The sequence below is a fragment of the Pteropus medius genome, unplaced genomic scaffold (assembly GCF_902729225.1).
Source record: "Pteropus medius unplaced genomic scaffold, Ma_sr-lr_union100, whole genome shotgun sequence".
NCBI lineage: Eukaryota > Metazoa > Chordata > Mammalia > Chiroptera > Pteropodidae > Pteropus > Pteropus medius.
The window spans coordinates 6869103-6890413 of record NW_024347788.1 but is presented as its reverse complement, the minus strand read 5'-3'; the positions used below and the strand labels follow the sequence as shown (position 1 = coordinate 6890413).

Below are 21311 nucleotides of genomic sequence, written 5' to 3'. Positions count from 1 at the left end.
TCGTAGCTTTATAAATATCCTTTAGCAATATGAATAAAAAAGACACGTTTGAAAGTACCTTTTGGAGAAACGGGAGTCATCTGGTTGAGATGAAACACAAGGCTCTTGGAGGGGGTCGTGACAGAAGAAAGAGGCTGGAATCCCGTCACAGTGTGGAACACTGCAAGAACCATGTGCCATCTAGTGAGAGAGAGAATGCAGGCAGCAGAAACAAGGTCACGGTGCAGCCCAGTCATCTTGGTTCGAATCCCTTTGACCATAAGATTGACCAACTCATCTAGCCATGCCGTGCCTCAGTTTCCTAAAGTGGGCAGCGCAGTTGAGCTTACTGCACAGGGGTGTTGTGAAGACTGAGTTAGTCAAATGTAAAACACTCAGGGCATTACCTAGTAAAGAATAAGTTTTCAGTGAATGTCAACTACTATATTATTGCTACGGTTCATGGTTCCTTATTTGAAAAACTTGGGACCAATATTTCAGATAAACAGCTTTCAAACTTCAGGATATTTTGGAGTTAGAAAGGTAAATGCATATACTGTATATTGCATTACAGTCTCAACAGAATCTGGGCAGTATCTTGTAATCCAATAGATAAGTATTTTTTCAATAAAACATATGAATATTTATTCCAAGTGAGAGAAATACAGATGTAGATAGCCCTGCATCAATCCCAGTCAGATTCGCCTGCCAAATTGGTTTGTGCTGGGGCAGATTTGTCCATCAAATAAGTTGTAAAAAAAAAAAAAAAGCCTTCAGTTTTCAAAGATATTTTTGTCTTTGAATTGAAACGTAAAGTTCTTCAGAGCTTTTGGGATTTGGGAATTGCATATAATTACTTCATTATTAAAGTAAAAAAAAGAGAGTTAAGATTGAAATAGAATTTGGAACCCCTAAAAATTGTTCAGAAAGCAAGCTTTTGAATTTGTTCACCTCTCTACTTTTACAAAATTTTAAAGTTTTCCTTTTAAAATTTTTAAAGCAAGTGCAACAGATAGTGTATGAAGGAAAGTTTCTTGTTAAAGAGGTTTCAGCTAACAAAGCTGAATGACAAAATATCACCATTTTGCAAGCTTTAATAAAATAATGAATCTAGGGACTTATGAGCTTCTAGCATAACTTTTGGAAGACATAACTAAATATTTTGCATCTTTCTTGGAAGTAGTTAACCCACTTATGAAGTAGTTTTGCCAAAAGAATGTAAATTTGAGTCTGAGTCTGGGTCTGTTTGAAAATTTTCATAATAAAAAGGAAAAAAAAAGATACACACAGAATAGATTACATTGTGTTTCTCAATATAGAGTGCATTGGATCTCAGTTGAAAAACACTTTAATGCTTATAAACAGTATTTGAAAACTACTTATAAAGGGTATTTGAAGGGGAAAATGAAGCGAAAATAAAATTTATTGAAATGAAGATTTGGAAGTGTACAATTTAAAACCAAGTAAATAATTTAAGAAAAATATTTAGATGCTGGATGGAAGAGATGAAATTACCAAGAAGTTTTAAGAGATAACAATAAATGATCTTGTTAACAAAGCTGACTTCGACCTAGGCTAATACTAGTTTAGGGGGTAAAAGGTAGTTCCCAGAATGAGTTAGTCTAAAATTGTCTTTGCTTTTTTTTTCTTTAAGAGTAAATGACAGATAGTAGGTTGACCTATCAAAGCCTCTTAAACATGTGACTGAAAATTATTTGAGTGATGTAGTTTCAATAATGCCAGCAGGTGGCGCATTTCTTAGCATTTTTTTCAAGCGAAGAAAAATTTGAGAACCAGCATGAATATACATATACATGTATATGAAATGCTGCCTTTTTATTCTTCATATTCTGCTTCTCTAAGGGAAAATAATTTATAAGAATACAAGTAGAATAACCTTTGCTTTGCTACTTCCTTTCCACCTGAAAGCTCGAATTTTGTATTAAATTGCTAAATAATTTTGAATTAAATTGCTAAATAATTTTGTATTAAACTGCTAAATAATTTCACTATTTCTATAGTAAAATATACATGATTAAAATCTCAAACTTCACATAGCGGGATGTCTCGAGACATGGTAAGAGCCTAAACTCCAGGGAACCAGAAAGTCAAGTGCACCTTCACAGTTATGGCTGTGCGCTGGGATTTTATGTTGCTCTCAGTGCCTCTGAAAGTTTCCAAGACAGGACCAAAAGTTTCAGCTTAGCCTAGAACAATCTCTACACTCACTTTGGTCTGGCTGCCCCGAGAATGTCCAGGGCTGAGGAAGTCCTGGTGCTCTGCTGCTCGCAGGGAAAGCCCTAAGTGACACTTTATTGACGTGGATCCCTGCAGGACACTAATCAGCCTCCTGTTAGAACTTTAGACACGAGTGTCCTCAGAATCTTTGAAAAAATCTGGAGGTCTCTAAGAGTGAAAACTGGTGAAAATCTCTATCCTCTACCCCTTTGGGTTTGGGGCTGAGTTTGTTCTAAATGGATCTGAAACACAGCCCCACCTACTTTGTTGTTTAGTTTGCTTCAAGTTGGAGGAGGGGGACAGAGGTCATTTAGTTTCTCAGAAGGATACCAAATTATTAGTGATAGTTACAAACTCATTCAACAGAGAAACTATTTATAGTCGACTTTATCGTGAGAAAGATTTCAGACGTGGCAGCTCTAATTTAATCAAAATGTTTTGGTTTTTTTTAATAAATAAATAAATCAACCTCTTTTTTTGGTTACTATTTCTTCAATTTTTTATCCTGTAATGTATCAGACTCTTTGGAAGTTAAAGTTATTTAACTTCATAAAGTGATTCAATAACTTCTATAAGGTTTTTTCAACCAACATTGAAAAATGTCTTTTTTTTCTTTCATAGTTTTCTTGTTTACAAAAATACTCATCACAAAACTTCCGGAAATGCAGAATACTATAAAGAGGAAAATAAAGATTTCTTATAATTCCACCAGACTTTTAAATATATAGAATCATGTATAATTTTTTTAAATGAAATTTGCTGAGTTTTTTTAAACATCCTCTTTCACTTAATATATTGTGAACATCTTCACATATTAATAACTACATATGTACCATATTTTTGTTTTTCTTAAGTTTCATGTTTATCTCAATACATTTTTACATACGCAAGTGTCTTAGCCTGCTTGGGCTGCCATAACAAAATACCATAGACTGGGTGTCTTAAGCAACAGAAATTTATTTCTCACAGTTTTGGAGGCTGGAAAGTCCAAGATCAAGGTACTAGCAAGACGTTTAATTTCTGAAGCCTCTTCTTCTGGCTTGCACGTGGTTGCCGTCTTGCTGTGTACTCACATGATCTCTTTGGGCTTGTGGAGGGACAAAGGGGGACAGATAGAGACCTCAAAAGCTCTTTAGTGTCTCTTCTTATAAGTGCACTAATCCTATCAGGTCCGAGTTCCACCTTTATGACCTCATTTAACCTTCATCACCTCCTTAAAGGTCCTATCTCCAGTACAGTCACGTTGAGGATTAGCGTCGACATATAGAGTTTGGGGGGCAAGGGGTTCACAATTCAGTCCATAGCATTATTTTTTAACGAGAATAAAGCTTTATATGTAATATTTTATTTATATATCTACACGCACAAATTCAAAGAAACAAAGAATTTTGTTGGGTAATTTAGGCAAATGAATTCTATGGTCGTTGGAATTTGTTTTCTGCTGGAACATGAGCTCCATGTGGGCAAAGATTTTTATCTTTTCTAGTCATTGCTGAATTCTTACATCTGTAACAGTGAGGAGCACATAACTGGTGTTCAATTTTTACTGAATGGATGATTGAATGTTTTTCTTTTGGGGAGAGGGAGGCAGTATCAGAGCTTAGTAGCCCCAGATTATTGAGGCTGAGAGCCTTGATTGAATATCAGCTGTCACTTGTTAGTTCTTTTACCTTGGACAAGCTTCTTAAGCGCTTTGTGCCACAGTTTTTTCTTCTGCAAAATGGGTATTCTAGGGTTGTTGTAAGGATGAAACGAATTAGTAAGTTTAAACCATGTGGAATAGTATCTAATATGTTGTGGGTAGAAGTAGAGACCTTTAAGTCATTTATATTTATGGTTAATTCTCCTTTTTATATATATATTCATAGCCCAACAAAATATCCTGTTCAGTTGGTAATATGCAATTCTTTTTGCCTTTGCCTTTCAGGAAGAAATATTGAGGATAGAGGTCAAATGGCCTGCAAATGTGATCGCTAAGGGCTGTCTGCCACTGTAATATTCAAAGTAAGACAATATGTTTGCAATTCTCTGCAATTGTTTATTTGGATTTTTATATTCTCTATTTAATCGGTGGTTTACAAACTAAAAACTTAAGTTGAGCCCCTATTTTTATTAGCTATAAAATAACTAATTTGTAGAAATATTTATCTTTTGGTTCCCGTTATGATTTTTAAGAATATAAATTTAGTCTCATTTAGTCATTTGGTATTTTCATAGTCAGTGGAAGCTAAAGAACAGCTATTAACATGCAGAATCCCCTAAATTTTGGATGAAAAGGGAATCATTAAAAATAATCACTGCTTTAGTGGCTCCATAGATGAGGAAACTCTTGTAACTGTATATTAATATATTGTAAATCTTGATTTCTTAATCAAAACTGTAGAGAATCTCCCTCCTGGGTTTATCTAAAATTGTGAAAACCAAAGCTCCACCTTTGGCTCAGCGGGGTGGGGTAGCCGGGCGTCCATCCGAAGATAAACTACAACTCCCAGGATTCCCGCGCGGGAGTTTCTGGGAATTGTAGTTCTACATTTCAGACGGCCCCGGCGCCCACACCTCCTTCGGCGTCCTTGCTCGGCAACCCAGGCCCTGGGCTCCCGCTTGGGATTCGTACGCTGCGTGGTCGTCTCCTGGGAATTTTTCTTGCTTTGTCACTTTTTTGTTTCTCGCTGTCATTTTTCTCTCGTTTTCTCTGTTCCCTCATTGTTACGCACGCCCAAAGACTACTCCTCGGAGAAGCGTCAGTACGGAGGTGGAGCAGAGAATCAAATATCAACCCGGAAGAAGTGACCCAGGAAGTGAAAGCGGTTCCGTGTCTGTCGGGATGAACCGCAGCGGGTTACAGAAGGTTCCGACCTCAGTAAGGGAAGCCAACACTTTTCTTCTTTATTTTAGGTACTCACAATTCACTTCTGTTTTATAATCTTAAAAAGTCTTCTTTCTTTCCCCGGTTTTTTACCCCTGCCCAATGCTCCTTATGGGGTCACTGCACATGCTGAGTTACATAGTGTGGCCTACACGAGCCGCTCTCGCTCAGGCTCAGTGTCACTTCTGACACGCGGGCGCTGAGTATTGTTCCCGGAGTATCAGAGTAATCGTGTTGCTGTGGTGGGTGATGGACAGCGCTTGCTGTTCTCAGGCGTAGATACTCCCAGAGAGTAATCGTCTTGGGTCCCCCCCCCGCCTCCGCCCTTAACATTGAGATTCGTGACCTTGAGAGTTACTCATTCTATTACTGTTCCTAAGATGGAAATTTTAGTTAGACGTGTTCTAACCGAAATGTTGCCGTCCTGTTATTCTGTCCGTTTTCAAAAGGACACGCGTCCTCCGATGCGCTTGAGGCTAGATGTAAAGACACATAGAAACTTCTGCGGGGCATTGTAGCATTTGGGCATTGGTGCATTCTTCCACAGTCCTTTTCCCAGTGTTTCATGTATGTTAAAGTGTATTAGTAGAACCCTGAAGACTTTGAATATTTTAGATACTATTCCAAATATTTAATTTTATAGGAGGTAATGGTAGTAGACTTATAATCAAACGAACTAATATATGAATGCACTTATTAGCATAGTATGAACACCAGAGACAGTTAAGGTTGATTTTGATAAATTTTGTCTCTTATTTCAACTTTGAACCTCAGGATTTTAGGGGCAAAGTGTTTTCCGTAAAACACTTTATCTTTTCTCTTTCTTACTCAATGAAACCACTGTGTGCTTTTGTTAGCTCTTTGTTATCTGTTTTAGAGGGGAGAACACGTAGTACTCAGCCAATTTCACTTAACCTGTACTTTTTTTAAGTAACTTTTTTTTTCTTAATTGTAAAAATAATACATGCTATGTAAATAGAAGACTTGAAAAACACTAGAAAGAAAAAATAGCCAGCAACAAGTATCCATCATATCACAACTAGAAATCATCTTATTAACATTTGGGTATATTTATTTTTTAGTTTTTTTCAAAATACTCTGCCTTTTTTATGTGTATATTGTATAGTGTAGAAAAAAATGAAAACATAGATGAGATAATATTGTTTTGTACAGTCAATCCTTGCAGAATATAATAGTTGGGGCAACGACTCCCTAAAAATTTCATATAACTTTGACTCCCCCGAAATGTAATTACAGTTATCCTTGCATATTCTTGGGTGATTGGTTCTGGTACCCCTGTAGATAGCAAAAGGCTAGATGCTCAATCCTTTATATAAAATGGTGCAGAATAGTGCAGAATAGTCCACAGATTCCTAGCAGCAGATGGAAAACATTGTTTTTGGCCACACTTGGTTGAATCAGCAGATGCAAAACTAGGGGACTACAGAGGGCTGACTCTATATTTATTAAAAAAAAAGTCAGCATATAGGTGGCCCTGTGTAGTTCATACCCGTGTTGTTCAAGGGTCAACTGTAGTTATTGCTCTTGTCCCTTTTCGGCAGACCGACTTTCTTAGTCTGTTAATATTTGAAGCTTCCTTTAGGATTCAGCTAAAAGGAAAGCTCTTTGAAGAGTGATTGTAGACTTGAGATGAAAAGTACCGAGTTCTGAAGAGGGACCCTGCATCCTAAACCAGCTCTGCCTCTGTCTGGCCGAGTGAATAATCACCATTGAGTTACTTAACTTCCTTGGACATTGGATACGTAAAATTAAAGAATTAGACAAGAAAATAGGTAATATTTCCTTCAAACTTCAGAAATCTATGAATATCTGAACCACCCAAAGTTTGCATGATTATTTTATACCTTTCACATGTTTCTTCACACACTCAATTCTAGATACTTTCTAGAAAATAGTGATTTAACCTATTCTATTGACATTTGTTGGTTACATTTCTACTCATTTGCCTTAGTTAATTATATATATTCAGTGGGTAGAAAACAGTGCTATCTTCATTTATTTTACTATGTTTTCAGAGGTTTGTAGAATTATTTTCTTTTTTGTGGGTTATGGAGTTTGGGACCATGTTTGGAGCTGGCTGAGGCAGTGAACTGAACAAGATATATTGAGGCTCCCTCCAGCTTTATCATATGTATAGAGTTGATTTTTTTTCCATGTTGTGTTTATTATATTTCAGATGCTGAGATGAATCGTCACCTCTGTGTTTGGCTTTTTAGACATCCATCTCTTCATGGTCACCACCAGTGTCACATCTACCCCCTTTCTCATCAATTTAGACAGATACATCTTGATAGAAGGCTGTGGGGTTTTATACAAAACAGGAATCATGTTCTCCATCATCTATTAAATAAGAATTGTTCCAGGAGATATTGTCATCAGGACAGCAGGATGCTCTGGAAGCATAAAGCACTACAGAAATATATGGAGGACCTGAATAAGGAGTACCAAATGCTTGATCAGTGTTTGAAGAATATCTCTGTGAATCAAGGGGACCAAAGAGCGTTGAGTCAAAGACATGCTGAGTTGGCGCCACTTGCAGCCATTTACCAAGAAATTCAGGAGGCCGAACAAGCGATTGAAGAGTTAGAATCAATGTATAAAAGTAGGTAAAAGATATGTGCTTGTATGGGTACAAGACTGATTTTCTAAGTTAACGCTTTATTGAACTCAGTCTTTTAAAAAGCTTACAAGTAATAAGCTCTGTACTTGGAAGGGACAGGACTCTGTATTCTGGGTGTTTGAAGTATTTCAGCTACAATGATTAAGTGCTAAGAGACTGAGCTCCTCATGGTCCGTGCCAGGAAGTTCTTAGGGTCGGAAGACTGAATACTGACCCTTTCAGAAGCTTTAATTTATTGAACAGACCTCTATGGAGCACTGTCCTACAGTGCTGTATACCAGGGGCACAAGAATATAGTTCCTACCCCATCAAAGGGCTTATGTGGTCTAGGATTTATTTCATCACCCTAAAAAGAAACACTGCACCCTTTAGCCATCTTGTTCCAATCTTCCCTTCCCTACCAACCCTAGGCAACCACTAATCAACGTTATGTCTCTATAGATTTACTTATTTCAGGCATTTCATATAAAAAGCCTTTGTGACTGGCGATTTTCACTTAGCATAATTTTAAAGTTCATCTGTGTTATAGCTTATAGCTGTACTTCACTTTTTTATTGCTGAATTATATTCCATTGTATGGGTATACCACATTTCATTTATTCATTCATCAGTTGATGGATATTGAGTTATTTCCACTTTTCAATTATTGCTATGTATGTACAAGTTTTTGTTTGGACACAGATTGCTGAGTTGTATGTTAACTTTATGTTCCACCTTTTGAGGAACTGCCAGACTGTTTTCCAAAGTGGCTGTGCCGTTTTACATTCCACCCCAGTGTATGAGGGTTCTGATTACTCTAAATCCTTGCCAACTCTGTTATCTGCCCCTTTGATTTTAGCCATCCTAATGGGTGTGAAGTAGTATCTCCTCGTGATTTTGATTTGACTTTCCCCGATTAATGATGTCGACCATCTTTTTGTGCGCCTATTGGCCATTTGTGTATCATCTTTGGATAAATGACTCTTCATATCCTTTGCCCATTTTTAGATCGAGTTATTTGTCCTTCTATTACTGAATTATATGAGTTCTTTATGTTACAGACACAAGTTCTTTATCAGATGTATGATTTGCAGAAATTTTCTTCCATTTTGTGGATTGTTTTTTGAAGCACCACACTTTAAATTTGATGATGTCCAGTTTTTTGTTTTTTGGGGTTTTTTTGATCTTGTTGCTTGTGTTTTCAGTATCTAAGGTCAAAAAGGTTTATATTTTTGTTTTCTTTCAAGAATTTTATATTTTTAGCCCTTACATCTTGATCTACTAGAGTTTATTTTCTATATGATGTGAGAGGTGTTTATTTTTAATTTTAGTATTTCTTAATATTGCTATTGCCTTAACATTTTTTCTCATGAAAATTTTTCAAAACATGCAGAAGTCGAGAAATTGGCGTAATGGACTAATGTGGGATTCGACATTTATCCAAATTTTGCTGTTGGTTTCTAGTTTCCAAACCTTGTTCCGTGTTGCAGCCTGCTTAAGGAAGCCTTAGAGGTGTCAAGGCCAGTCATAGTAATCCCTGTGAACTCTTGGATGTCCAAAGCCTTGCATTTTCTTGCCTTCTACTAATGGCACAACTCTCTCACCTATTTTTAATGAGGATTATTTTTTATTCTTTTTGCACGATGTAACTAATTAGTTTGGGGAAAGTTACTTGCACAGATAGGAGCTTACTGAATGCCTTCTAAGCTAAACTGACATAACTTTTTCCAGCCTTGGTTGTATCATGTGTAATATCAGATTGGATCAGATCATTTCTAAAATCTCTTTTAGGTTCACAGTTCCGGTATTCTGTAATAACAGTGATACCAGCGACATTCACTCTACAGAAAGGGAGGCTCTAGCCGTGCCAGGTCACTCAGAGTGTGCCGAGCAATGGCTGCAGCCTTAAGACAAGAAATGGCCACCCCAGCTTACCCTATGTAGGATTGTACTTAATTAGCCAGTCCCTTTTTAAATCTGTTTGGTTAATCAGTGATTTCTATGATGACTTGTAGACATTCAAATCACAAGCTCTTTGGGGAAGATCATGCTCTTTTCACACTGAATATTTTTAACATTTCACAAATACTTGCTAGTTGACATTCTCTAACTCTTCTAACTGTTCTTTTATACAATCTCCTGCCTTTACAACTGAAATACAGTTTAGTAGACAGAGATTAGGTAGCTATTTAAGAGTTGCCCTGTAAGTATTTAAAAACTTTTACCATTATTACTGTTGCTGGTTTCTAGGTCTAAATAAACAAGATGAAAAGCAGTTACAAGAACTTGCATTGGAAGAGAGGCAAACCATTTCTCAAAAAATCAGCACGTTATACAGTGAGGTATGTTTTAGGAGGTAAACACATCGCAATAGTGTTAATATAAAGCAATCGTAGTCTTGCTAGACTATTCTTTGGTGCTCTAAGTATTTCCCAAACTCTAGTTTGTTAAGTCTGATTCTCGTGCTGTAATTTGCTACAGAATGAGATTGAAGAGATTGTGATATCAAAAAATAAAACACCTCCCCCGCCCCCGGCAACAGTAGTCTAAAGTTGAGTCTATTAACTTGCCGGACAAGGAAACAGATGCTGATAAATTGAGTTCACTAAGGGGAGGAATCAGGGATTTTTATGCCTTAGAAAGGGGAGTTGGTTCATGGTGATTGTGTTAATTAAGGATTGAAAATTCGCATTCTGGATAGAATGGAATGAATCCAGGGTATAGAGAAAATGGGTTGACACGAGTCTTTAGCTTCTTCTAACTCAGTGGATGATTTGTCTAAAAGACAATGAAAATCACAGTCCTGTGTATTATGTTCCCCTCTCATGCTTGCCGTCCTCCTGCCTTCAGTCTTTCCTACTCTGGGAAAGACTGAGGGGCTTATTTGAGGGGTTGAGGGGGATGAGGTGGCAGTATCTGTTACTTTGTCACGACTCGGCCAGCTAATCAAAGGCAGAAGCAAGATGTCTGACTCAGTCCAATATTCTCTCCCACAGATTACATCATTTCTAACATGGATGGTGTATTTAAAATTTGACAGTAGGGAAAATCATGACACATAGATATTTTTAGTTTGATTCAAAAGACCTTTTAGTAATAATAGAAGTAAAATTGCGTTCCTCTTCTCCCTAAGAAGAAAGTTGACTCCTTTATTAGGAAGCCCAATTTTTTTCTTGTCACAGCGAAGAAACTATTTGAGCCTTATCTTGGGTGTCCTAAACATATTCTTTAAACAGTGTGACTCTACTGAGAAGGCAGGGCATGGCCTGGTGTACTCTGTCATTAATGCCAGGAGAGAATACACAATCATATGTAAAAAGTCCTCATTTTGTCCAAATGAAGACTTTCAAAGCTTTACTTCATTCATTAGATGAAAGAAACTACTGTTCGGAACTAATAAGAGGCAAAGTCTGATGAAAATTGAATGGAGGCCTCTGGACTTTGATCTAAACGTCTGCATTTTAGAAAATTAAGATAATCCGATAGCATTGTAGAGAATATCCTGACAAGTAACTTCATTGTTAACAATGAATTGATCACTTGTTTTAGGTCTAATCGGGTCTACTTACTAAAGCATTTTAGGACTAGACCTCACTGGGATGCTATATGATTTTGTTAATTACTGATTTTTTTAATGTTTGGGGTCTTTTATCTAAGTTCAAGTAATATTTGTACATATGCCCATGGAACATAAACACACTAATGCTCATATATATTTTTTCTTTTTTAGTTTTGCCAGAGTCTAGTGCCAAAGGAGAAATATGACAAAAATGATGTCATTTTAGAAGTGACATCTGGAAGAACCACTGGAGGTCAGTAAAATAATTTTATTATAAATAATCTAAACAATAACCTAAATTTTACTTTGATTTGACACACTGCAACTTAAAAGTCTGCTAAATGTGTTTCGCATTTGAAGTAGTTACTCCTCATTTCCCGAAGGCCTGGACCTAAGAATCCTTCTCTTAGAAACGTGCTGACTGAATACTTTTTGTATTTTCTTTTAGGTGATATCTGCCAACAATTTACTCGGGAAATATTTGACATGTACCAGAATTATTCAAGCTACAAACACTGGAAATTTGAACTTCTCAATTATACACCTGCTGACTATGGTAGGTGTAATTTGAGGATTTTGTCCATAGATAATGCTGAAAATTATTTTTCCTCTGAGCTTGATTAAAACTATCTTGTCCTATTTTTTTTTTTAACATTTGATCTGTATCTACTAAATCCTGTGACTAGGCTCATCAGTCACGGTAGCTTACTATAGTAGGCTTCTTAGCTGAGGGAAGAGTTGGGGAGGGAGGGAGGTGTCTTCCAGGAAGGAACAGCTGAATGAGAGAGAAGTTCTCTGTGGAGAATGGACATACACCTTGCCTTGCAAATCGTTGCTCTATTGAGGTTTTTACTCTAAAGAATTTTATCACTTACGTGATATATAATCGGAAGGTTTGTCAATTAGACAAAGTAGTTAATGATGTATTAGATTTTTATGAGACTGCAGACAAAAATAATCATTTGTCTTTATTTTCAAAAAGCTTTCACTCTAGTTGGGTTGATAAAAACTTATACAACATAAACAATAACAAACTATGCAGGTTTTTAAACTTGCAAGTGTGGTCAATCTGAACATCTGATCTTCATTTTCTTGTCCCATCCTTTTAATCCACCTGGGAGTTGTTATCTGCCTGATTATACAGGGGTACACTGTAGTAGACAGAGGGGTCACAGATAATAAACTGCAAATTATCAAAGCGGGGAAAGAGAGTTAATATAAGTTAAATAATCGAGGGAAACGAAAACCAGTTAATAGCATCAGTAAGTTGTGCTTGGTACAGGGTTTAAATGCAGGCGGTGCAGCTGCAGGGGGAACCAGAGCAGCAGCGTGTGGTGGGCAGGGCCTTGGTGTGCGCGCAGGACAGCGAGGAAACCCTGCACCCGCAGCGTATTGTGATGCGAAGTCACAGGAAATAGCTTTGGGTGGGTAGGGTTCGAACGGCCTTGAAAGCTAATCAGGCCTCGATTGTCAGGGAATAGGGAATTATTTAAGATTTTATCAATAAGTTATGATTTGATAAATACATACTTTAAGATTATTTTGACACACTGTAAAGAATGGAATGAAGAGGCCAGATCGAAGGCAGACTGCAGAGAGGTTATTAGAGTAACCCAGGTGTGGCGAAGGGTTGGCGTTTGCAGCAGGGGGCCGTGAGAGACCTTCAGAGGAAGAATGGGCAAAATCGGGTAACTGACTGGATACAAGAGGGGCTATTGCTTGCCCACTATGTCTTATGTTCAGTCTAGATTATCTGATCCTGTGAACTGGACATTCTTAATCTCATTTTACAGATAATGACCCAGGCTCAGAGAGTAACTAATCCAGGATCACACAATAAGTAATGGCAATCCTGGGATCCAGTTTAAGTCCTCCTGATCCAGAGCCACACTGCATCCCATTAGTCAGCTCTGACTCAGGGAGCTGGGCCACAGAGATTCTAATCTTTCTAGCCAGAAGATTGCAGTGTTCATTCGTGCTATTGAATGGAATCAAAGTTGGAAGGCAGAGCCCATTTGGGAAGAAGAATGTTAAGTGGTTTTTGAATTATTAGGTTTGTGGTTATACTGAGCATCCATTTAGAAATATTCCGCAAATGCTAAAGTTGTATAACCAGAACTCTGGTGAGAGGACAGAGTTGAGGAAAGATATTCGATAGCTCTCAGCACAGAGACGATGTCTGATACCGAGAGAATAAGCAAGGGAGAGTCTACAGAAAGGGAACATCCAGGGCACCGGACCTTGGAGAATGGCCACATTTAGAAAGATAGGCTGGTCGGCAAAAGAAAAAGAAGAGTCAGATAAGCCAAAAGGAGGAGGAGGACCGTACAATATTATGCAAGCAAGAGAGGAGAGAGTTCAGGGGGAGCGTAATCAGAAACAGCAGCGTTATGAAAGAGAATAGTGGGAAATGCCATGGATATTTTGAATCCAACTTTCAGGAGTGAAAAGGGGATGAACTTAATAATAGGAAGAGAGTTTCTGTTTCAGGTACACAGAAGAGCCTAAACAGTGGTTGGGACCTTTCTTTTAGATATACTTACTCACTAGCAAAATAAAATAGATATTTTAAAAGTAAAAAGACATTTAAAATTTTTTTTAAAAATATTTTACTCATACCTTTAAAATTAAAAACTAAGAATACACTTCTATTCATTGAAATTATAAAATAATTTTTAAACATTGATTTATTTATTGTAGTTGGAAGAAAAAGATGTGATTAGTAAAAGACTAGAATAGAGGAAACAAAGCACCTAACTTTAAAATATATATATGCATATATATTACATATATATGTTAGATTGCATACATATATGTATGTGTGTATATATATATTTTATATAAATTTGATTTTTAATTGATATAGAAATTCCACAGAGATTTACATAGCACTAAAAGCTGTGTGAAAAGAAACACTTTCATGCAAATATTCATATATCGAGTGGCTTAAAGTTTTATAGTTTTGTAACTGATACAGATAGGGAGAATACTCAGCTATTACATAAATAATCCAAACTAAATGATTGCCAGATGGTCTTTGTGCAAACAGTGGAGGCTGCTGGCTCTTGACATGTGACGTGGGTCTGACACTGTGTGATGCTGTGTACCTGGTATCTAACGAATTGAAATATTTTCCCAGCTAAAGGGATTCTGTGACATGTATTACATTATCTCCTCCCTCCCAGCAGATTAATGTTTATAATTGTTTGTTGTCATCTGCTCACCAGTTAAATTCAGGGGAAGTCAGAAAGTAATCCAATGGTTAATTTTATGCATCCAGAAGACAGATTTTTTTACCGCAGCTGTGAGAAATAAACTTGCGAGGCGGCCCTGGCTCCTTGAGGGGCTTTGTGATCACTCTTCAGAGCCCTGGAAGCGGGAACTCTGGTAACTGGCTTGGGGAACCTAGACGCGCTGGGAGTAATTGGATCTCAGGGTAGCGAGTGCCAAGTGGTGGCACTCCGTGGCCAAAGGCAAGATGGTCTTGGATACCAGGTAACCAGCGGAGTCCAAGTAGCAGCCGACTGGTCTGACTTGTATAGACTTGCTGGCTAGTTGGTCATAGTGTCCCTAGAAGTAAAATAGAATGGAAGGCTGCTAAATTCTTACTTGATCTGTTTAAGGAGTTCTAGGTCAAATGAACCAAAGTCTAACCTGTATCATAAAAACAGAAGTCATGGACCCTCAATTAATTCCCAGACTTGAGCCTGTTTACAGACTCAGACCATTTAAATAAGCAGGAGGCTGAGTTACCTTGAGGAGCCCGGTAGACTGCCAAAAATGTACTCTGTAATCTTTCTCCCAGCCTTCCCCAAAGGGATATATATTGAGAGAGGTATCTATAGTTCAGTATGTCTGTCTGTCTCTCCATCCATCCATACTCCATCTATCCATTTATTTTTAACAAGGATAACTGTGCTGTGGGGAAAGGAAATAATCAGATATTTCAGGGACTACTGGACACTGCCTCTGAACTGACCCTATTTCTGGAAGACTTAAAATGTCAGGTCCATCAGTCAGAAGAGGAGCTTGGGGGTGTCAGGTGTCAATGAAGTTTAGCTCAGGTGTGTCTCACAGTGGGCCCAGTGGACCCCTGAACCCATCATGAAATTATTTCCCCAGTTCTGGGATGTGTAAGTGGAGCAGATATACTTAGCAGCTGGTAGAACCTACACATTGGCTCTCTGACCTGTGGAATGAGGAATGTTATGGTGGGAAAGGCCAAGCGGAAGCCTCCAGAATTGCCTCTGCCTAGGAACATGGTAAACCAAAGTGATATTTGCTGACAGCTATGTGTCCTTATTTGTAAATGACAGTAATATAACCTGAGCTACAGCACTGCACACCTGAAGAGGCCACCATTTATATTGCAGATTATGTGAGTATTGTTTCAAGGCATACGTAAGAATATGAATACGAATTCAACCTACTGTCCAAGGGTTGCTTTGAGAAATAACCGAGATAAATTCTCATAGAGCATTTAGCAGTTGATATAGCTGTCAACAAGTATCAGTAGTAACTGAAGTTACACCTTCGGCTCTCCTGGACCAGTGTGCTATCTCGCAGAAGGGAAAGGTGATCAAGATGCTGCAAACTAACGTATAACATAGGGCTGGAGAGTTGTTATACCTCTGAGATGGGACAGAAGAGAAGGTGTGTGATTGGCCTTGATAGCTGAAAGCAAACTGCTTCTGGTGGTTTTTATTGACAGGTATGGAGAAAAAAGCATTTGCCAGATCAACAGCTACATACCAGGTACCAGGGAGTGTTTATTTGCTCCAGCAGTGAAACCACATCTAGTTCAGCAGCTGCAATGGGAGTACCACCTGGTTAAGTTTAGAGTTATCCACTGTCATTACCCAAGATCCATCTGCCTTCTGCACAGGCCGAAAAGGCAAGTTGAATGAAGACGTGGTGGGAATTTTGCCCTCCGATAGCGAGTGAGTCTTCAGACCTTAGGTAAGAAGACTTGAGGGGTTGGAGCAGTCTAGCCCCATGACCTCTCGAAACTGGGCCCCACACTGAAGAAAAACTGCTCTGACTGGAATCAAAATTGAGCAGGACAGAGATAAGAGAGGGAAAGGAAAGAGAAGGTCTAGTCCAGAGTCGGGGAGGGGAACAGAGCCAGGGAATCCGAGAACGCAAGGCACTGCCTATTAGAACATTACCCCCAAGCCAGAGAGCTCTGTGAAGGTAGAAGAGCCTTCCTGGACTTAGCCTCATTCTAAAACTTAAGGAAAACGAATTTCACGTAAAAACAAGCCAGAGAAGATGTGTTCATGAAACAGATCAAATCAATTATCAACTGCTTCAAAACAAATCAAAAGATAGTAAGAGAACAATGTGAGGTGTGAAAGAACCCCACAAATCAGAATTAGAAACGAAGTCACAGACTCAGGAAAGTAAAATAAAAGAAAAATCATTTCGAAAAGAATAAACCGAGGAACACATGAGCAGGTGAACAGATCGTGCCTTAAAAGAACAGTAGTAAAGAAATTTTTTTAGAACCAAAAGAAATGGAGAAAAATATAAAGGAGTCAAGGAAAATGATATCGAAAATAGGCCAAGAATATTGAGTATATGATAAAAAAGAATCAGAGCAGATACTGTATCCATTATCTATTGCTGTGTAACAATTACCAAAACAACATTTCAACAAAACTCTTCCGAAATAGAAAAAAAATATATTTGAAGCCACATATCTAAGGAGCACATCTGAAGCTATCCAGCCAGAATGACTAACACTAAGACATAGTCTAGTAAAATTATTGGACTTAAAAAAAAAAAAGAGGGAAAAAAATCTATTAGACGTGGAAAAAAATAGAGCCTGTGACTTCTAAGGAAAAGAAAATGAGATTTTCATCAGGCTTTTCAGTAACAGCACTTTGTGCCAGAAAGAATCGGAGTTCACTCAAGGAAAGGAAGTTTGAGTTAAGAATTTTATAATCAGCAAAACTGACATTACAAGGGTACACACTGTTATCTGTATGTAAGAATTCAGGAAATACTCTTCCCATGATCCCTTTCTGAAGAAAACAAAACTTCAGACAACTAAAATATGAGGTAGCAACATAAGGAGTAGGGATGAGCATTAACTATGTGGTTACCTGCAGAACTAGGCCTAAGTGAGGAATAAGGGAAAGAATCCAGTATATAACAATCTGACAGTATAGAGTACAGCCATTTGAAAAATGAGGGGAGAATAAGAAGAACATACGCAGAAAAAGTTTTAATGCTTTTAATAACATTGGTGGTAGAGCTAGCACTCTTGTTCTGAGATGGCTGTGTGTGTGACGTAGGATAAAACAGAGGGTTTTGGTAAAACTGGTAAAGGGACAGAATCAAGCATATACCCTGCCTTTCCTATATAACTATCACTGGGTAATCAAATAGTGGGCAAGGGGAAATATCTCTTTATAAATGCATTTTGACTAATAAGGGAGAAAGAAATGATAGAATTAGACTATCACCATTTGACAGCCCCGTGATGCTAATGTATCGACAGCATCAAAGGCTGTTGAGACCAGAGAAAGAGAGACAGCCAGACATTATGCACCTCCTGTGGTTGCCAGGGAGCTCGCGCTGGGTCTGATCCAGCTGCCAAACTGCAGCCAGTACAGAGGGCAGATGAACAGGTTGAACTGTGCCAAGAGTATGCAGTCGGCAAAACCAGACTGTGGGAAATTCTACCCGGGTTCCTCGACCGATAATTGGTGGGAAACAAAAGAGATGGATGATGAACTTACAGATGAAGTGATTTCAAAGACATATCACACTTGTTTTAAATGAGCAGGACTAAACTGTAGTGCCTAGGGTGGCATATTTAGGCAATAAAATAAAGGAATAAAAGTCAGGATAATGGTTACTCCTGAGGAAGGGAGGGGATTACAACTGGGAAGGGGCGTATGGGAGGGCTTTGGGGTGATTGACAAAATTATTATCGCTCTTGTCATTAATCCATGCATTTGGTTCACGTGGTTTTTTATGTCTGGATGTTACTGTATAATAAATATATTTTTAAAAACAATTCCAATAAGAAGAAGCTGGCCTAGACATGAAGATTTTGTTTTGTGATAGTCTTCCCACTCCACAGCTTAGCAAGAGCTAAATTTCAATAAACTCTCTAAAACTTGGGAGGATTTATAGCATTATTTGTCATTATCAAATTATGTTATTGAATATCCTTTTATACGTGGCGTATTAGCTTAGGTTTGCATACGGTAGTTCAGTGCAGAAAACCCAGTGTTCTTTTCTTTCTAATAGTATTTTTATAAAAGTGAAAGTTGTTCATTATACAAAATTTAGAAACAAAAGTACAAAAAAGGAAAATTAAGAAATCTGTTGTTCTATTCCCCAGAGATAACCATAAATGATATTTTAGTATGTTTCTTTTTATATATTAACACATTCGCATTAGTTTTTTACCTACTTTATGTTCTCGTCTCAGGCTGTATACTCACATTCAGGCCTTACAGTAAGGGCGTTTAAGATCTTGATCCCATTCAAAGTGGAATTCATTAATACGTCTGGATATTTTTTTTCCTAGGTGGGCTACATCATGCAGCCGCTCGAATTTCCGGTGACCATGTCTTTAAGCATTTGAAGTATGAAGGTGGGATTCACCGAGTTCAGCGCATCCCTGAGGTGGGCCTGTCATCAAGGATGCAGCGTATCCACACAGGGACAATGTCAGTCATTGTCCTCCCTCAACCCGATGAGGTAACCTCACCAGGAGGCGCGGAAAACTCCGTGTAAATGCGTGTTATGCTGGAAGCCGTGGCTTCTAGGAGAGTCTGATTTTCAGAGTTACAGACTGAACTTTCCGATGGCTGCTGGGGATCCCTTAACGCTTCCCCGACCGCGATGTTTCATTTTATTTTAAATAGAAGTCACTTCTCTTCATAAAACAGAATCCACAGAGCTTTTTAAACATTGCCTGAGTTATAGCTTAAGAAAAAAATGAATTCCACAGATAATCTTTTGAGGTCAGTGATATATCTTATTAGCTGAACATAGCCATATTCCTATATTTTTATTTTTCCTAACCTTTTTTAAAATTTACTTTAAACATGAATACCATACTGAAAACTTTTATAACCTTCATCGGGAATCAACAGTTGTTTATATTTTGCCATATTTGTTTATCCTTGTGTGTGTGTGTGTGTGTGTGTGTGTGTGTGTGTGTGTTAACAAACTGTAAAGGATATAGCAGACACTATGAGACTTTAACCTCCAAATCTTCAACTTACATTTCTTAAGAATATGGCATTACCTACAGAAACTCAATACCATTATCTGTGAAAATCTAATGTAATTCTATAATATTATTGTCTAGGAAAAACTCCTGTGTATTCTGTGTATTTACAGAATACTTTCATACTCTAAATGTGTGGATTTTTTTTCCCCACCAAGCAATTCACCAGTTCTCTGCAGACACTAAGTGGGTATCCCGCCATTTAATAAAATTCTGGTGCTGTCTACTTGGAGTTAGCATCAGATCTCACAGGCTAAGGACCGGGTCGCCCAAGACTTCCTCTCTTCCCACTTCAGTAGCAAATCCAGGTTGTTACCCGTGTTTCAGACCAACAGCCTATAAACTGGAGGGTTCCCGCCCCCACCAGGTTTGATAATTTGCTAGAGCAGCTCACAGAACTCAGGAAAACAGTTTTCTTACTAGATTACAAGTTTATTGCAAAGGATGTAACTCAGGAATAGCCAGATGAAGAGACACATAGAGCAAAGTATGTGGGACAAGGTGCAGAGCTTCCAAGCCCTCTCTGGGGATGCCACCCTCCCGTATGTGGGATGGGGTGCAGAGCTTCCATGTCCTCTCTGGGCTTGCTACCCTCCCTGCACCTCCGCATGTCCACCAACCAGAGGCTCTGTAAACCCTGCGCTTCTGGGATTTCATGGAGGCTCCAGTGTGGCATCATGGTTGATTAAATCATCGCCCACTGGGGAGAGGGTGTGGAGCTGGAAGTTCCACCCCTGTAATCACATAGTTGGTTCTCCTGGCAATCAGTTCCCATCCTGCATTCTCTAAGAACTTTGCAAAAATGACCTTATTAACATAAACTCAGTCGTAGTTGACAGGGGCTTGTTATGAATAATAAAAGACCTACACACCCTTACTCTTATCACTTAGGAAATTCTGAGGGCTTTAGGAGCTCTGCTCAGGAAGTTTGTGTGTGTGTGTGTGTGTGTGTGTGTGTAGAGTTTTCTAAGGTTGCCCTAACAAACTACAACACAGTGGCTTCAAACAACCAAGCTTATTACCTCACAGTTCTAGAGGCCAGGAGTTCAAAATCGAGGTGTTGGCAGAGCCATGCTCACTGCTGGGGGAGAATTCTCCTTTGCCTCTTCTGGCTTCTGGGGTCTCCAAGTGTCCGTGGCTTGAAGCTGTACAATTCTAGTCTCTTCCTCTGAATTCCCATGTCCTTCACCTCCTCCCTTTCCTCTGGGTGTCTCTTGTAAGGAAAATTGTCATTGGACTTAGTGCCTATCCACATAATGCAGGCTGATCTCATCTTAACTCAATTACATCTGCAAAGACCCTTTTTACAAATAAAGTTCCAGTGGTTAGACCATGAACATATCTTTCAGTGCCTCTATTCAGTCCATTAATAGGAGTGCACGTGCTCACCATACACACACACACAGCCACACACACACACACACACACACACACAGGCAAGTATTTTCATTATTCACAGTACTTATGTTCCATAAAAAGTCACAGCAGAGACACTGAGTATTGAACCATTCCCAGGGGAAACACACACACACAATAATACACACACACACATTGGACACACACACACACACGTTTTGTATATACGTGTGTTAATATAGACATATATGTAGTTAATACATATGTATATAATATATATTTCATATGTATATGTTAATATATGCACATATATATTATACATAGATTATAATTTTAGAACAACCCATCCTGGCAGATTCTATTTTTTTTATTTCGCAGAAGAGAAAGATGTTAAGTGACTTTTGTGAGGCCGCCTCACTTATATGTGCCAGAGTTGGGA

General features: G+C 38.3%; 1 protein-coding gene across 1 annotated transcript in view; it reads left to right on the top strand.

The window, feature by feature from the left end:
- The first annotated feature begins 4759 nt into the window (after nt 1-4759).
- The window catches only part of MTRF1 (mitochondrial translation release factor 1), a 30314-nt gene continuing 13762 nt past the window's right edge, over nt 4760-21311 (top strand). Inside the window, exons 1-6 of the mRNA XM_039877328.1 lie at nt 4760-5112; nt 7281-7706; nt 9954-10045; nt 11434-11515; nt 11711-11818; nt 18809-19011. Of these exons, the coding sequence (XP_039733262.1) occupies nt 7289-7706; nt 9954-10045; nt 11434-11515; nt 11711-11818; nt 18809-19011 (903 nt within the window). The 5' untranslated portion in view covers nt 4760-5112; nt 7281-7288. The remainder of the gene's footprint in view (nt 5113-7280; nt 7707-9953; nt 10046-11433; nt 11516-11710; nt 11819-18808; nt 19012-21311) is intronic.